Source organism: Schistocerca serialis, chromosome 4, assembly GCF_023864345.2.
Source record: "Schistocerca serialis cubense isolate TAMUIC-IGC-003099 chromosome 4, iqSchSeri2.2, whole genome shotgun sequence".
NCBI lineage: Eukaryota > Metazoa > Arthropoda > Insecta > Orthoptera > Acrididae > Schistocerca > Schistocerca serialis.
This window is the reverse complement of record NC_064641.1, coordinates 95,321,805-95,340,854: the sequence shown is the minus strand read 5'-3', so window position 1 is coordinate 95,340,854 and position 19,050 is coordinate 95,321,805. Positions and strand designations below refer to the sequence as shown.

Below are 19,050 nucleotides of genomic sequence, written 5' to 3'. Positions count from 1 at the left end.
TTATGGTGGGTTACTGGAGACTATCGCGTGTACCCGTACGCTATGGTGCTTTCCCTATTGTTTTGGTTAGTAAGGTAGCAACCCCATACATGTACATTAGGTGGTGTTGCTTGCCTATCGGGTGTAACCACATTTCGATCGATTTGTTTGTGTATGTCATCAGTGTCTTACTAGATTCCCTAGAACCAGGAAGTGCTGAAAGTTTAGAAAAATGAGTGAGGATATATAAAGGGTCGTGTAACCTACAGAAATTTTTGTTCTATAATATTATCGTCTTGTCTGGTACTTACAAGCAAGTAATATTTACAGCAAAATTGAAGTTGTCGCTAATTAGTTCTTGTTTCAGTTGAAAGCTTTCTAACAAGAAACAGAGGGATGTTGCCGTAAAAGTACAAAAGCAGTACAGATTTATCATAGAGATGATTGCTGATACAACTAGTTGCTGATTATTTCGACAATAAAACTACAGTTGCTGAACATGGATAATATATTAAACGCTATAATGTAAAGAATTGGGATACACAATAGACTAACACTGAACGATCTCTACTCCTAAATATATGCAAAACTAAAAAGGGGAAGTGGTCGACTCTTATTTTCTCTCTCACACATTCAGTTGTATTTCTTTGGTTACTAGTACTACCAATATTACCGGTAATCCTATCACTTACTATGAAGTTGTTTACTGCATCAGCACGACCGAAAAATAGTTTTGGTAGAGTACAATTGTAGAAACAACTGATTACTTTGTACCACCATCGATACCAATACACCATACACATTACAACAAAAAGATAGGGAGGTTGAGGGGTTAAGAAAATATAGGTAATGTCTTCATACTAAATGTTTACGTGAAGAAAAAAATTTGTTCCCCTTTCTTTTCAGATTCCTTTCTTCCAGTTGTGTGGGAGAAAGGGATTCATTAGCCGTGTCAGAATATATTACAGATGGACTCCGGTCAGTAACTGCTGCAAGTATCTCGCTCCCTCATTCGAATGAATACCAGGGACGACAAAGCATTTTGTAGTTGAGTTTCCCAAGAACTAGTAAAATGGCATCAGGGAATCAAGATTAAAGCATTTGATTTCGAACGAATCAGAAGAATATCTTTTATACACAAAAACTAATAAATAACCACAAGAAATAACTTGTTCCCAGGTTAGGAAGAAAGGAACTCAGTTGTGCCCAGTGACGAGAATAGATGGTCCCCAAAACTTGCTATAGGTCAAAAGAATGTGCGTTGTTGCCGCAAATCTGAAGTATATTAAGCATAACTGCGTAAGCAAAGGCAAAGTATTACAAGAAAAATTTTGGTTACATCACCCAAGTTAAATTTGGGGATGAGAAAGAATTTTATTAACAGATATGTCTGAAGCTTGTCCTTGTGTTTCTCGGAAACGTGGACTGTTAGTGCATTTGACAACTGACGTTTGGAATCAATTGAAATGTGTTGCTACATCAGTGTGGAAAAGGCCTTTTGGGCACTAAAACTCACAAATAAAGAAATTCTTAGAAAAATACTAACAGTACGCAAAATGATAGAGCAAGTAAATGCCCACCACTACCGACGCAGTACTTCCGTAGATAATGTAATGGGAGGAATGATTCGGAAAGACCTAGAATGGACCACTCCACGCAGATCAGATACGATGTTGGAGCAGTCTCGTATGTGGAAGTGAAGGGACTAGGAGGGAAGAAATAGCACTGCTGTCGACCAGTCTTCATACTGAGACTGGAGAAGAACGTTAACAATTGCTTCATTTAGTCCATAAGAAGTGGCCAACGACGCTGAACGCCTGCGGCAGGTGTTCTCCGACGAGCTGGCGGTGTTCCTGCGAGAGCACCTGAACGGCATGTACCGCGTGGACGTGTACTTCCTCAGCAAGACGCTGGCCGAGCTGCCAGTCTTCGCCGCCATCCCGTGCCTCTTCACGACCGTCTTCTACTACATGGTCGGCCTCAACCCGGAACCCAGCCGCTTCGTCATCGCCATGGTCATCGCCGCCCTCGTCACCGGAGTCACCACGTCATTTGGTGAGTCCAGAATGTACCAGTGAATTACTTAAGAATTCCATATACCTTTTCAACAACTATATTATGGAAATTGTATGGAACGACCCGTTGCTTTTGTCTCCTTTGGTTTGTTTTTTGCCGACCACCAGTTTTTAAATAAAAAATCCAACATGAAACTGAAGGAGTTGTCCAGAAAGAATCATCTTATGGTAGACATAAAATTTGCGTTGCCACCTGTTAATGTTATTGGATAATTTATGAACAATATTTGTTGGTGCTGACAGCTTCTGTAATGTGTAATAAAGGTGATATTTTCCTCTAGCGGCGTAGAGGCAACATGTAGTCAATATCGATTCCTTATTAAGGTCATTGACTGATTGCGTAACAACATTTATTGTTATATATGAAGATGGTAACTGTTCTCGCAAGAACAGTTACCATTGATGACCGTGCAGCTTCTGTAGAATAAATGATAATTAATTTAAACCCTCAGCTACCGACAGGTGTTGTAGGTATACCTCGATGGGGACAGTTGAAAATGTGTGCTTCGACAGGGACTCGAAACCGGGATCTTCTGCTTACATGGCAGACGCTCTATCCATCGGAGCCACCGAGGACACAGATGAATAGCGCGACTGCAAGGAGTTATCCCTTGCACACTTCCCGTGAGAGCCACATTCCAAACTGACCACAATCTACATACGTAATGTACCTAACTGATATGTACCATGTAAGCAGGAGAGTTAAAGGCTACGCGGCCACTGACCTTCGTCTGTGCGAATGCGCACAGGTTGCCCGAACTCTTACGGGAATCGTCACCTTAGTGGGCGCGAGTTATGAGTGGATGGGCAAATATCTATTACGTACTTTATGTATGTAGATTATGGACAGTTGGGAATGTGGGTCTCACGGGAAGCGTGCAAGGGATAAGTCCCTGCAGTCGCGCTATTCATCTGTGCCCTCTGTGGCTCAGATGGACTTGCCAGCACGGTAGCTCAGCGTGTTCGGTCAGAGAGTTAGCTGCCCTCTGTAATAAAAATAAAAAAAATCTCAATTAACCATCAACGACGAACTTACACAGGTGTCTTAGGACGTCCGCCCTGAGCAGACGCATCGAACGAAAGCGAACAATACGAGATTTTTTTTAAGGTTGGATAGGGCGATAGAGCGTCTGCCATGTAAGCGGAATATTCCGGGTTCGAGTCCCAGTCGGGGCACACATTTTAAACTGTCCCCATCGAGGTATATCAACAAAACCTGTCGGCAGCTGAGGGTTTCAATTATTGTTATATAATTGGGGCAATGGCGACTCAACTAGTGCACCAATATCAACTACTCTCATCCAAATCAACAATTCTAAAACTTTTATTCTCGATGTACATTTTTCATCAGATTTTGGCCTCCATAGCATGGGTCGAGACATCAGAGGCGTGTTTGACAAATCATTATGATTTCATTTGGTATGGTTGTTTTGAAGAAACGGCTGTGGACATTAATAGAACAGATATTGGAATTACGGTGAACGAAGTATAGATCTTTTGCCTGAGGCTATGCTTTACTGAGTCAGTGTTTCTGAGTTTTAGTTAACTTCTTCTACACACTTAATACTGCAAGTACCAATTGAAACGTCCCCTTAAAACAATTATACATGACTGTGCTTAACCTGACACACAATATTTTTAGCGCAACGCAATCTGACTTTCAAAAAATCCCTACGAAAGAATGGCCCTGACTAACATTAACCTATACCTTTCACAAATCACATACCTCACAAAAATCTTCGTTACTGGAACTACTGCAATACAGCGAGCACCACTACTGCCAGCTAAATAAAAGATTCAAACTACGGAAAGTACTAACTACTGATAGGCATAGTTAGCAAATGAAAGATTTTAATAGAGAACAAACAATGTATTTACCTTAATAGTCATAATATATATAGCAGTTCATGACAAATTACAAAACTCCGCCGTCTCTCTCCCCACATCCACCACTGCTGGCGGCTCACCTCCAACTGCGCAACGCTACGCGCTGTTCACATCCAGCTGCCGCTGCCCAACACTACAATGGCAGACAACAATGCAAACCAGCCACAGACTGCACACAGCACAGCCAGTGAGTCCCACACAGACCGCTATGTAACGTTGCCAATAAGAAAACATAAACAGCCTACTTACATAGCCCCCATGCTCCCCACAATAAATTTTACAAATTGTTTTGGGCAGTGGCCAATAATGAATTGATGAAATTTTCCACAATTACAATAACAAAGAAATCAAATGCACACACTTATTGATACAATGTTGGTCAACAGCTAAAATTTTCTCACAGTCCATAAAGACAGTCGTCATCATTCGTCACAGTAAAATTGCAGTGTTTTTCTCAAAGTCTGAGCAGTAAAAGAAAATGCACACAGAAGTAGTGGAATTCCATGCAGTCTTGAAGAAGTAGTGTTGACCATCCAACGGAAAGACAGTGCTGACTCTCGACATGCAGACAGGTAATGCGCCACAACAGAGCAAATCCACAGCAGAGTCAGTCGAAGTTTTGAAGAATATTGGTAGGTAGGTCATCACAGAATAGACCCACTGTAGTCCTGGTAGAGATTACAGTATTGGTGGGCCACCAGGGGTGCAGACCCACTGTAGTCCTTGTAGAAATAATGGTATTGGTGGGCCATCAAAGATGCAGACCCACTGTAGTCCATGTAGAGACGGCCAGCAGCCACTTGTTGCGACTGTGCAGGTGCACAATCACCATCGAAGAGTCTTTCGGAGAATGTAGCAAGTCCATAAACCACCACTTGTCCACTCACAAAAAGTTTGTTTGAAATGTCCTTAGAACCAGCAATGCTGTTATCCAGTCCCTTGCTGAATTATTAACACACGTGCAAACACTAACAGTACCTACTTCTCACATATTGTCCATATACTATGACCAACAGAAACGTGTGCAGTGAAATGTAACTTACAAAGTACTTAATTTGATGAACTGGTGTCAATTACAATTTTATAACATAAGAATACAATTACAAAGGTACAAAATACATCATTAAAGAACATAACAATACAAATAACATTTGTAGTAAAACAGGCTTTACAAAAGAATAGAAATAACATATATATCAGTGTTACAGGAAATATGACATAAGTAAACACATAAATGGTCTGAATAACTTTCGAAACATCAACTTCACACATGAGCATTAAAACAAAACAGAATAAATAATGTCTTAACATCTTTACAAAGTAAATAACATAGTATTAGAAAAATTCTACACATAGCTCTCATCAGCTAAACACATAAAGACAGGAAAAACACAAATACACAAGGGTACACAAACATATAGAGGGATGACACAAAAGGAAAGGACAGGGTTTGTTTTACAGCAGTATTTTACATGGATATCTCCCTTTGTTCATCATTCTTCCCAAAAGTACTATCTAAGCCTGCTTTCTGTCTTCTGTTCACATCCTCTTTCAAAATAGTTTTTCTCCACTGTACACTACCTTTTTTTTTTTTTTGGCCAAACCATTTTCTTATATCTTCTCAGTGCATTTCTTCCAATTCATCATAGTTAGTTTCTTATATAGTCTACCCCCTCTTAAGCTAACTTAAATCTACTGAGCTCAGATGCTAAACTAAGGGACGAGGCAATGCAGCAGCACAAAACAATTAACGCAAACAGCAATGAAAAAAAATGGAAATTTGCAAAGCAAGCTGCAGTACATCTAAATTACCATGCAATGCAACATTACAACTAATATGAGGAAATGCACAGCAAACAAAAAAAATAAATCTGGCTTAGCAGAGTAACACAAATTGAAATTCAGTAGCACTATGCCTGGCAACCAACAACAGAAAATGAAATAACTTATACCTAAACATGACAAAGTTCAAGCAGAAAAAATATTACACTAAAAATAACAACACAGATAAATGAAATGTTTAATAACATCTTAATGTCTATGTAATTAAAGTGGTGCACCACAACAACTTATTGTAAAAAAATATTACCATGTACTTGAAAAGAATATTATGTATGCAGTTACTGTTACTAGTCCCTTCTTATTGCTCTTTCCTTTCCAAGTGCTCCTTTTTTGAAGAATGTGGATCACAAAATTATTATTTAATAGATCTGTTGACAGAAAGTGTTCACATTAGCAAATGCATTTAATTTTATTTTATGAAACCAATGCTGCAAGACAGCTGGAAACCAGATATCAAATGAAATAAGCAACTATGTACAAAGTAAAGCATAAGAACATCATTCAGTAGTCATGAGGCATTTCATAAGTTAGTAGAAAAATCTCTCAACTAGAGAGACAGTAGTCATAATCAGGTGTATAGACATAAAAATATTTCTCATCATTTCATTAGGCATTTCAGTAAATATCATAAATTAAGAGCTCCACAGTGTAATCATATGTTTTCAAGTTCGACCATGTCGTTTTTGCGATGCTTTCTACAAAGGAACATCAATAGCGAGGATAATGGTCTCCCTTTTTTTTTTCTCCATCTGTACTTCAGAAAGGGGCACACGCTAATGGCTTTTTTCCAGGCGACTGTCGCCCAGCTAGGTGCCCACGACGCATTACGTGCAGGTGGTCACTTAACTTTCTTACCGAAATATTTACGACACCAGTTTCCGCTACAGTGACAGTCTCATACGAAAATTTCACAGATCGAAAATTTACGTTACAAAAGTGTAGAAACAAAATCCTATGAATATAACAGTGTGCAAAAAACTTTCGCCTGCATTGTGATACATTCACGCATTTACACACATTTCATAATTCTTAAAGCACGATTCTCGGTTTCCAACAACCTTTTTCACAAATCAGAGTCCCTAACCACTACTCATTATTCCTTACCTCATTGTACATATACATATTCATCGACCCTTCTTCAGTATTTCATCAGGAGAAATACATAGCATAATCAACATTCCTCAACAACATAATACACATCGTTGTCGTACTAATATCATAACACCTCAGTCAAATCTCAAAAACTTCGTAGCTTTCTGCAATAATTTCAAACCCTAAAAAATATTCTCTGCTCATTTCAATAGTGTCATCTACCTCAAACGTACTTTAAAAATCATGATCTCATACCAAATACATCATTCAAAGCTCTCGTAGTATCACAATGATTCCGAAAAAATATGAACAGTTCACAAAGTACAGACAAAATACAATTTCGTAAGTGTGAAGTTACCCAACTGTGTAATTACGTAAACATCTGTCACTGATGTAGTAAAAAAAATGTTTGTCTCTCTCAGTTAAATGATCAGATAGCTGTGTAATTCTGTCTTAGAGAAATATGGTACCAATGTGTAAAGTTGTATAAGCAAATACCATATTAGCTAGGGCTCCTTGTGCTTGCCAAACACATGGCACACAAAGTAAGCGTGTAACCCCCCCCCCATCCTGGCAGGGTCGCCATATGATACATCCGCTTAAATCAATTATACATGACTGTGCTTAACCTGACACACAATATTTTTAGCGCAACGCAATCTGACTTTCAAAAAATCCCTACGAAAGAATGGCCCTGACTAACATTAACCTACACCTTTCACAAATCACTTACCTCACAAAAATCTTCATTACTGGAACTACTGCAATACAGCGAGCGCCACTACTGCCAGCTAAATAAAAGATTCAAACTACGGAAGGCACTAACTACTGATAGGCGTAGTTAGCAAATGAAAGATTTTAATAGAGAACAAACAATGTATTTACCTTAATAGTCATAATATATATAGCAGTTCATGACAAATTACAAAACTCCGCCATCTCTCTCCCCACATCCACCACTGCTGGCGGCTCACCTCCAACTGCGCAATGCTACGCGCTGTTCACATCCAGCTGCCGCTGCCCAACACTACAATGGCAGACAACAATGCAAACCAGCCACAGACTGCACACAGCACAGCCAGTGATTCTCACACAGACCGCTATGTAACGTTGCCAATAAGAAAACATAAACAGCCTACTTACACAATATGTTATGTTATGTTCTTAATTAATTCACTTTTAATAGCATACGCCATCTTTTAGAAATATTGTGTCACATTACGTCCATCACAGCTTCAATTTTTTGCATGAAGAACAACTAGAGACCGTGACAATTCTATCAGGCTATCGAAATAAAATATCTGAACTTGACAGGTAATTACTGGCTTTATTGCAGATATTTTTATTTATTTATTTATTTTTCGACTCGTCACTCTTCTGACTGATTTGATGCGGCCAGACACAAATTGTTCTCGTGTGTTCTTGTGTGCCAACCTCTTCATCGCAGGGTAGCATTTCAACAACTTACGTCCTCAACTATTTTCTGGAGTTTTACTCTCTACAGCTCCCTCTAGTACTATGAAAGTTATTCCCTGATGTCCGCCTATCCTGTTCCTTCTTCTTCTCTGTGTTTTCCTTTCCTATTATGCGCAGAACCTGATAATTGCTTACCTTATTAATCCACCAAATTTTCAACAATCATCTGTAGCATTATATCTGAAATGCTTAGATTCAGGTTTTCCCATAGTCCATGTTTCACTACTATTCAATGGTGTGCTACAAACGTACATTCTCAGAAATTTCTTCCACAAATTAAGGCCTATATTTGATACTAGTAGACTTCTTTTAGCTAGAAGTGCCCATTTTGCCAATGCAAATCTGATTTTCATATCCTCCATGCTCCGTCCGTTATTAGTTATTCTGCTGTAATAGAATTCATTAACTTCATCTATTGCGTGACTGTCAGTTCGGATGTTAAGTTTCTGCTACTTGTCATTAATGTCGTCTTTCTTCGAATTTAGTTTCAGTCCATATTCTGTACTCATTAGGCTGTTCATTTCATTCAGCAGATTATGTAATTCTTCTTCAGCTTTGCTGACCAAAGTAATGTTAACAACGAATAGTATCATTGATTTCCATTCACAATGTATTTTAATTTATTTCCTGATTTTTCTTTTATTTCCGCCGTTACTTATTCGATGTACAGATTGAACGACAGGGGAGAAAGAGTACATTCCCGTTTTACGCCCTTCCAATCTGAGCTCCCCTTTCTTGGTTTTCTACCCTTATTATTCCCTTTTGGCTCTTGTACATGTATTACCCCTCTCTCCCTATAGCTTACTCCTATTTTCCTCAGAATTTCGAACATCTCGCACCATTTGACACTGTCGAACACTTTGTCCAGGTCGTAGAATCCTATGTTATTTTTGTATGCGCACGCAACAGTGTGTTGATCCTTGTTTCTCTGAGTCGAACAGTCTTTCCATTAAGATTTAACAAAGTTTACGACCTAATGTTTTCTACCCAGTCGTAATTGCAACACTAAGAGGACCTCGCCTGTCAGTGTACACTATCCATTTTGTGCCCCCGCATCCACACTTCTAACCATGACTAGCTACGCAGGGGAAAATAAGCTTTAATAGCTGGCTGGCTCTTGCCACATGTACTTGGAGGTACTACATAACCCAAAAATATAGGATTTGTAATAGCTGTCACTGTCAATCTGCAGATCACATATACAGGCCGGTCCATTGATCGTGACCAGTCCAAATATCTCACGAAATAAGCGTCAAACGAAAAAACTACGAAGAACGAAACTTATCTAGCTTGAAGGAGGAAACCAGATGGCGCTATGGTTGGCCCACTAGATGGCGCTGCCATAGGTCAAACGGATATCAGCTGCGTTTTTTTTAAATAGGAACCCCAATTTTTATTACATATTCGTGTAGTACGTAAAGAAATATGAATGTTTTAGTTGGACCACCTTCTTCGCTTTGTGATGATTGATGGCTCTGTAATAGTCACAAACATATGGCTCACAATTTTAGACGAACAGTTGGTAACAGGTAGGTTTTCTAAATTAAAATAAAGAACATAGGTACCTTTGAACATTTTATTTCGGTTGCTCCAATGTGATACATGTACCTTTGTGAACTTATCATTTCTGAGAATGCACGCTGTTATAGCGTGATTACCTGTAAATACCACATTAATGCAATAAATGCTCAAAATGATGTCCATCGACCTCAATGCATTTGGCAATACCTGTAACAGCGAGTAGTTTGCCTTCCGTAATGTTCACACATGCATTGACAATGCACTGACACATGTTGTCAGGCACTTCCGGTGGATCACGATAGCAAATATCCTTCAACTTGCCCCACAGAAAGAAATCCGGGGACGTCAGGTCCGGTAAACGTGCGGGCCATGGTATGGTGCTTCGACGACCAATCCACCTGTCATGAAATATGCTATTCTATACCGCTTCAATCGCACGCGAACTATGTGCCGGACATCCATCATGTTGGAAGTACATCGCCATTCTGTCATGCACTGAAACATCTTGTGGTAACATAGGTAGAACATTACGTAGGAAATCAGCATACATTGCACCATTTAGATTGTCATCGAAAAAATGGGAGCCAATTATCCTTCCTCCCATAATGCCGCACCATAAATTAACCCACCAAGGTTGCTGATGGTCCACTTTCGCAGCCATCGTGGATTTTCCGTTGCCCAATAGTGTATATTACGCCTGTTTACGTTACCGCTGTTCTGAATGACGCTTCGTCGCTAAATAGAACGCTTGCAAAAAATCTGTCATAGTCCCGTAATTTCTCTTGTGCCCTTGGAAGAACTGTACACGACGTTCAAAGTCGTCGCCATGCAATTCCTGGTGCATAGAAATGTGGTACGGGTGCAATCGATGTTGAAGTAGCATTCTCAACACCTTCCCGATTCTCGCGCAACTTGTCTGCTACTGATGTGCGAATTAGCCGCGACAGCAGCTAAAACACCTACTTTTTTAAAAGAAAAATCTTTATTACAAAACCATAATAATTATACAAAATTAACCCACTTCCTTATCTCATTAGTGGGTCATAATAATTATACAAATGGTACTTACATTGCAGCTAGTTACAATTTTCAGGCGAGCTACAGTTAGTGTTACATATATTGTGCATTTAATTTCTAATATCTACGGCTTATATCTATTTCTTGTAACTAGTTACTATCGCCTGCAGCGTCACATGTGTGCCAGTGAGAGATATAAACATACTTTTGATAGACCTGCTCATCGAGCTAAACCCGAAGAGCGTGCCCCTGGCACAGGGCAGGCCACGATGTTGATTCGCTGCAGTTCCCTAGCATAATTTTCCTAAACTAAGTCCTACAAACTAACTTATCCTACGCAATTTCCGGTGCATGTCCTTATCTGTAGCATTGACCTCACTTCCCTTAATCCTGCACTTGGCGGATTCCAACTATGATGGAAAGTCGGTCAGTCCACACACAGGCGGTATGGGAATAGGACGCAATCAGTGTTGGTTGCCTAAGTTATTTAGTTTATGTCCCTCAACTATTCTGTTAAAACTTTCCGTGATACCTCGTTGGCCAATCTGTTTAGCATTTGGAAAGTGTGTTCACGTCCAAGCAGTTGATATGTGTCGTGGTTTGGAAGACTGTGTCGAAATGTAGTCGCAACATCATTGAAGAGGGGGGCACTCGTAAAGTACATGGTCGGGAGTACCCTCCGACACGCCACAGTCACACGCTGGTGTAGCCCTCTTCCCAAATCGACATAAGTATGTCGGGTATGGTCCATGGACAGTGGGAAAATGGATCAGTCCTCGTGTAGGCTCAAAATATTTCATGTCCAAGCGCTCTCTCACATCTGGTATGAACTGAAAAGTTCTACGTCCAGTTTCTTCTACCTCCCAAGTCTCCTGCCAAAGTTCCTCCCCTCTTGTCCTTATTTGCCTTTTGTCCTCCACCCTAACACCCATGATGTCTACAATCTCTTAATTTCACTTTTTTGCCCAGCACCAAACCGCTTGTTCCCTTATTTTGAAGTCCAGAGGGCAGAGCCCCATTATGACTAATAGCCCCCCCCCCCCCTGGAGATGTTCTGTAGGTCCCCACAGATCTCAATATCAAACTTCTCTGGACCTTTCTCACTGTCATGGCGAGCACAATCCTCGTGAGCCTGTGCTCCCAGACTCCCGAGCTGTAACCCACTATTGAGGTTAGGATGCTATTATGGTAAAGTTTAATAAGGTGTGGTGATGACTCCTAGGTAGAATGTCTCACGTCGCCGGAGAACTGGTGAGCCATTAATTCTGACAGTAGGATTTCTGATTAGATGTCCTATTAACAGCAGGTATGTGGATTTGCTGGGTGAGATTGTCATCTTGGTCATGTAACACCATTGTTGGAGTTTATCTACGGCTCTCTCAATTTTCGGTCCTATGTCTTCCCGGCTACTGCCGCAGACCAACAGGCTATCACCTCTAGCACTTCTTCGCTTTGTTGTAAGCTGTCTAGTAAATGGCTCCATGTGGATGTCCCAGAAGAGGGGTCCTAAAACGGATCCTTGGGGGCATCCTTTAGTGATTGCTTTCCCAAGTCTCTCGATAGGGGATGATAGCCAGACCTCCCGATCCTTACAATAGCTCCTCAGACAACCGAATAGCGGCCCTCGACACTCTTTTTCCCGCAAGCAGGAGAAGAGCGAAGGCGACCACAGGTTGTCGAAGGCGCCACTGATATCCACCATGATGCCAACCACGTACTTACGCAGGGTCGAGCCACAGACCTCGGCCGCCAGGGCGATTGCATCAGATGCCGATCGCCCTGGCCTGAAGCCGAACTGTCTGCTGCTCATCCCGTACAACACTCGGTGTGCCGCCAATCTGTCAGCTAGCAATTTCTCCAGTATCTTTCCGAACAGATCTAAGAAGCAATTCGGCTGTATGACATTACTTCTGCAGGTCCTTTCTTTATTATGACTACATTTGCTGTTTTCCATTTCCTCGGAAACTTCCTTTGCCTGAGGAATTCATTGTAAAGATGAGTAAGTGGCGCAGTCAGCTGGGGGGCCAGGAACTGCACCACCTTCGCCACAATGCCGTCTGGCCCAGGTGTTTTCCCTCTTTGTAACGATCTTATATGGGCTGCCACCTCCTCCTCAGAGAAGGGGTAGACAGCCGTCTCATTGTTGCATATTTCTTGATCTTCATTTCGCAGTTGCTGTTGCCCTTCAGTCTCCCCATCCACATTGCCGTCAGGCAGCAGGGACCGGAGGAGGACCTCCGCCGTCTCCTGCCAAGACTCCGTCATCCTGTCCCCGTGCCCAACTGTCGATAACTCCATAGGAGAGCGAATTTTCTCTCTTACCAGCTTATAGGGAAGCCCCCATGGGTCCATGACTAGCTGGTTTAGCACGTAGTTTACCCAACGTCGCGTCCTCACCTCTCGCAGTTCTTTTTTGGAACCTCTGCTTTGCCTCTCTATATTGCAACTACCACCTTTGTCGTTCCTGCCAGACGACACTGCGCCGGCAGAGCCTCCTCAGCCTTCTGACAGATTGACGCAGTTCTCCTAGTTCGGCAGACCATGGTGACGGAGAGGCCGCCATGGCCTTCCTCCTAGTTGCTACAGCAGCCCTCACCGCTCTGGTCACTGCACTCACCAGTTCCTCCGCTCTCTCGTCCACGTCTATGTCCTGATGCATGTCACCTTCCGGTAATGGAGGAATGTTGCACTCCCTTGCTAGGCGTTCCCAGTCACTGCTGCTTGTAATTTATTTGTACCTCCCACCCTATGGCCCAGCGGCACTCTCTTTCGCCTAAAGTGAAAGTTATTAAATTGTGGTCGCTTGTGGTGACGTTTCCTATAACCCTCTACTGCTGAATGATATGTGCTGTGTTTGGTGTTACCAGAGTAACGTCTATATCTGTTCCTCGTCCTCCTCCTGCAGCGTAGGTAGGAGGATTGCCAGGCCTGTTGGCCACCACAAGTTGCGATGCCATAATAAACTCTTCTAGTTTTTCACCGTTTGCATTACGTAGGAAATCAGCATACATTGCACCATTTACACTGCCATGGATAAGATGGGGGCCAATTATCCTTCCTCCCATAATGCCGCACTACACATTAACCCACCAAGGTCGCTGACGTTTCACTTGTCACAGCCATCGTGGATTTTCCGTTGCCCAGTAGTGCATATTATGTAGGTTTACGTTACGCTGTTGGTGAATGACGCTTCTTCGCTAATTAGAACGCGTGCAAAAATCTGTCATCGTCCCGTAATTTCTCTTGTGCCCAGTAGCAGAACTGTACACAACGTTCAAAGTCGTCGCCATGCTCATCGCCATGCAATTCTTGGTGCATAGAAATATGGTACGGGTTCAATCGATGTTGATGTAGCATTCTCAACACCTTCACGATTCTCGCGCAATTTGTCTGCTACTGATGTGCGGATTAGCCGGTACAGCAGCTAAGACACCTACCTGGGTATCATCATTTGTTGCAGGTCGTGGTTGACGTTTCACATGTGGCTGCACACTTCCTGTTTCCTTAAATAACGTAACTATCCGGCGAACGATCCGGACACTTGGACGATGTCGTCCAGGATACCGAGCAGCATACATAGCACACGCCCGTTCGGCATTTTGATCACAATAGCCATACATCAACACGATATCGACCTTTTCCGCAATTGGTAAACGGTCCATTTGAACACGGGTAATGTATCACGAAGCAAATACCGTCCGCACTGGCGGAATATTACGTGGGTACCACGTACTTATACGTTTGTGACTATCACAGCGCCATCTGTCTCAAATCAAAAAAACTGATCCAACTAAAACATTCATATTTCTTTACGTACTACACGAATATGTAATAAAAATGGGGGTTCATATTTTAAAAAACGCAGTTGATATCCGTTTGACCTATGGCAGTGCCATCTAGCGGGCCAACCATAGCGCCATCTGGTCTCCCCCATCAAGCTAGACGAGTTTCGTTCTTTGTAGTTTTTTCGTTTGATGCATATTTCGTGAGATATTTGGCCCAGTTACTATCAATGAACCACTTTGTATACTGACGTAATGTTGTCACCTCGTACACCGTACACAGTCTCCAATAGAAATATCTGCATTTATACCCGTGATAAAGCTTATCAGTAGCGTTTAGTTCCATCGATTGAATCTCTAGGATTATGTTCCTCAATTTTCAGATACGTATACGGTTAACACAGTAAATTCTAACCGACATTGTACTGTATATTCCGCTTATGAACCACGGCGCACTCGCAACTCATTCGTCCGGTTTGGTAGCCTTCAGTAACACTAAACAGCCAACCGAGATACTCATATGAAAGTTTCTAGCTTTTTTAACAATAAAGAGCCGCCAAGACTGCAATAAATCATTTAATTCCAGTGATCGGACTATACTGTCATCACTAAACCGTAGGCACCAGATGAGGTGAAGAGTCGGTTCACGGAGCTGCTACACGTCGCCTAATGCTAGGTTCCACACACTCCTGTAGCTTTAATGTGAAAAACATTGTTTATATTCTGTGAAATTTAGGAGTGGGAAAATCAGCGAGCCTGTTATACTGGGCAGAATCCTTAGACTCTTTTCTACATTCAGTAAAAGCAAGAAGGCTAGGAAAATATTTGCGTTAGTATTGGAGGGAATAATGAAATTGTGGAACATGTTTACGTTACCAGTTTACCTCTATCACAGGTCTACTCACTTAAGTAATTACACTGAAAATGTTTTACCACATTTATGACATTTTTCATCTATTCCTTGGCAATGGAGTGTAACTTTCTCGCTTCTGCCACTTCCTTTTTTTTTATAAAATGCATAATTCACCACAAACCAAGTGGTCTGTAATTTCTTTGCACACGAATATGTTTTTAACAACCAGCTGCCGGAAACAGGAACTAAGAGCAGTGCATATTTTCTCGAAAAAAGTTCACGTTTATTATAATTATATAGAGTGAGTCAGTTAAGTCAGGTCACCCAAAACATCAAAGATGACGTATTTGCAGATAATAATGCAATTTTCACTTAGAATATCCTGCCACATTACGACAGCGAAGTTCTTTAAGGGAAATATGCGGTTTTCTTTTGGCACGGAAATCAGCTTTTCAAGAGGACTTCCGTGATAAAACGAGTGTGTAACCAGATGAAATAGCAGCAAGATAAGACCACCGGAAAACGCTGCCTTACGCTCAGGAAAAGAACCCTGCGAAAATCTGTCATCATTGTACCAAATGCAAGATACCACGTAACTCACGTAGGGTTCCCTCGCTCATTATTATGCCTGTCATATCAAGTGTTTAAAATATTTACGCTGATTACTGATTCAAGCGACCGCTACGGTCGCAGGTTCGAATCCTGCCTCGGGCATGAATGTTTGTGATGTCGTTAGGTTAGTTAGGTTTAACTGGTTCTAAGTTCTAGGGGACTAATGACCTCAGCAGTTGAGTCCCATAGTGCTCAGAGCCATTTGAACCATTTGAACTGATTCAAGCTATAAAGCGACACAATACTTACATACTGCACGTTGAATGCAAACTGTATCTATCGCGGAACCGGCCCGTTTAATAAAGCATTGGATGTCTTCGGGTTTATACGGTGGAAACGTAGGCACAATAACGGATCCGAGCTCTGTGTTTGCTTACATTTCGTATAGAAGGGTAGACGTTTCTGGGTTCTCCGCTGACGTCGAGACAGTGCTTTGCGGAGTTATGTTGTTCTCGTTAACTTCCTTCCACGTTATGACGTTACACTGAGGTGACACAAGTCATGGGATACCTCCCAACATTGTGCCGGGCATAGTGGAGCAGCTGCAAGTGGTTTGGACTAAACAGGACTTTGAAAGTCATTTTCAGAATTATTCAGCCATTGTTGGATGTATTCCAATCTCTGTCTTCCTCTTAAGTTTTTACCCTCTAAAGCTTCCTCTAGTACCGTGGACATTATTCCATGGTGTCTTAATACTCGTAGATGTCATTCCATTTTATCTCTTCTTGTTGTCGCCGGCCGGAGTGGCCCCGAGTGGCCGAGCGGTTCTAGGGGCTACAGTCTGGAACAGAGCTACAGCTACGGTCGCAGGCTCGAATCTTGACCCGGGAATGGATGTGTGTGATGTCCTCAGGTTAGTTAGGTTTAAGTAGTTATAAGTTCTAGGGGACTGATGACCACAGCAGGTGCTCAGAGCCATTTTTTTCTTCTTGTCGTCAGACTTTTCCGTTCTTTACTTTCCTCGCCGCTCCAGAGAACCTCCGAAACTTTATCAGTCCACCTAATTTTCAACATTCTTCTGTAGCACCACATCTCAAATGCTTCGATTCTCTGTTGTTCCGGTTTACCCACAGTTGATGTTTTACTACCATACAACACTGTGCTCAAGACTTACATTTTCAGAAATTTCTTCCTCAAATTAAGGTCTATGTTTCATACTAGTAGACTTCTCTTGGCCAAGTGCTAGCCAGCTTTTTAGGTCCTCTTTTCTCTGCCCGTCATGGGTTATTATGCTGCCTAGGTAGTAGAATTCCTTAACTTCATCTGCATCGTGATCACCAATCCTGATGTTAAGTTCCTCGCTGTTCTCATTTCTGCTACTTATTATTACTTTCGTCTTTCTTCAGTTTACACTTAGTCCATATTCTGTACTCATATAGTGCTCATTCCATTCAACACATCCTGTAATTCTTCTTCACTTTCAGTAGGTATAGCAATGGCACCAATGTATCTTATTATCGATATCCCTTCACCGTGAATTTTAATTCCACTCCTTATCCTTTCTTTTATTTGAGTTATTGCTTCTTCAATGTATACTCTTCCCAATTTAGATATTTTGGAGCATTATGGACAGAGCCCACCCACGAGGTCGGGATTTTGAAGATCTAACGTTGTAACTGGACAGAATTTCTCACGATATCCCTCCAGAGGACATCCAACAACTCTGTTACTCAATGAAGTGGACGAACGCGTTACTGAAGATCTTTCTCTTGGATAAATCATCCAATTGTTCTGAAACTGTAATCATTTTTTGTCTGTAAATGTACATCACCTCCTCGAATTTACATCCCAATCGCATAGTTCCTTAGTGGTGTGACGTTTTCCTTTTTTTTTTTTAAGAAAAATATTGAGTGTATGTTAACAGAATAAAGTCATACATTGTCGGCCGTTAGTTAGATAGTTAATTTTTTGTGTGTTGATTCATCATTTGATCTGTATTATTACTGAAATGGTGTAGAACGATTCAATTCACAGAATCTGTTTAAGTGATTAGTTTTTACATTAATTAACACATTATTGTTCAGTCCTTCTTACAGTATGTATCTGCATTTAAAACTAAGCGTTTTGGGCTACGAGTTTCTAAATAAAAATTCTTCTGTGGAATATGATGTATCCAGTAGATACTTTTTAGGTTAGATATTGTACCTGCTTTGCTACCTGTTAGATCTTTTGTCTTATTGGGCAAATCATCAAAATTTTTGTTCAATCATATACAGCTCATTTCTGTGCTACTGACAGCTTTAATATTGGATATTAAAGGTCATTTCTTTCTTCTAACGTACTGATTATCAACATTATCATGGGTGAACATCATTAATCATTCTTGTTGTTCGCTTTTTTGCAAATCTGTTTCCTCTGTCTAATTGATGAATTATCCCAGGAAATTATTCCGTAATATGTTTTTGAGTAGAAATATTCAAAATATACAAGGAGACTGATTCGTTTGTTTCCAGAACTAACAATTTTATTAAAAGCAAAATTAGTTGAACATAACTGTTAGAGAAGGTCAGTAATATTTTCCTTCCGTTTTCAGGTTTTCATCAATATGTACGTCCTAAAATTTTTATTGTCTCCTTTTCATGTGCTGCATCAGTTAGAGGTATGACTTTATTTGTTGTACAGAACGGAGTGAAGTGTGTTTCCCCAAAAAGAAATAGGAAATCTACTTTTAGAACATCCTCTAATAAATCTTTGAAAATTATCATTAACATGTCTTTTTGCTACATTGGCTCTAATGGGATTTATTATAACACTAGTGTCGACTGCAAAAAGTACCAAATCTTTTTTGGTGAGTGGTACGTGGAAGCTCATTCATATATAAAGACTGTTTCTGTACTCGACAGCAAAACTTCAGGAATGAATTCCTCATATAACAAGAAGAAAAAATAGGCTACGCCAACATGGGTCCCGAATT

The 19,050-nt window shown here is 41.0% G+C and overlaps 1 protein-coding gene across 1 annotated transcript in view; it reads left to right on the top strand.

Moving 5' to 3' along the window:
* Nucleotides 1-19,050, top strand: part of LOC126474286 (protein white-like) — a 237,604-nt gene that overhangs the window by 181,228 nt on the left and 37,326 nt on the right. Inside the window, exon 9 of the mRNA XM_050101750.1 lies at nt 1,806-2,034. Coding sequence (XP_049957707.1) covers nt 1,806-2,034 — 229 coding nt within the window. The remainder of the gene's footprint in view (nt 1-1,805; nt 2,035-19,050) is intronic.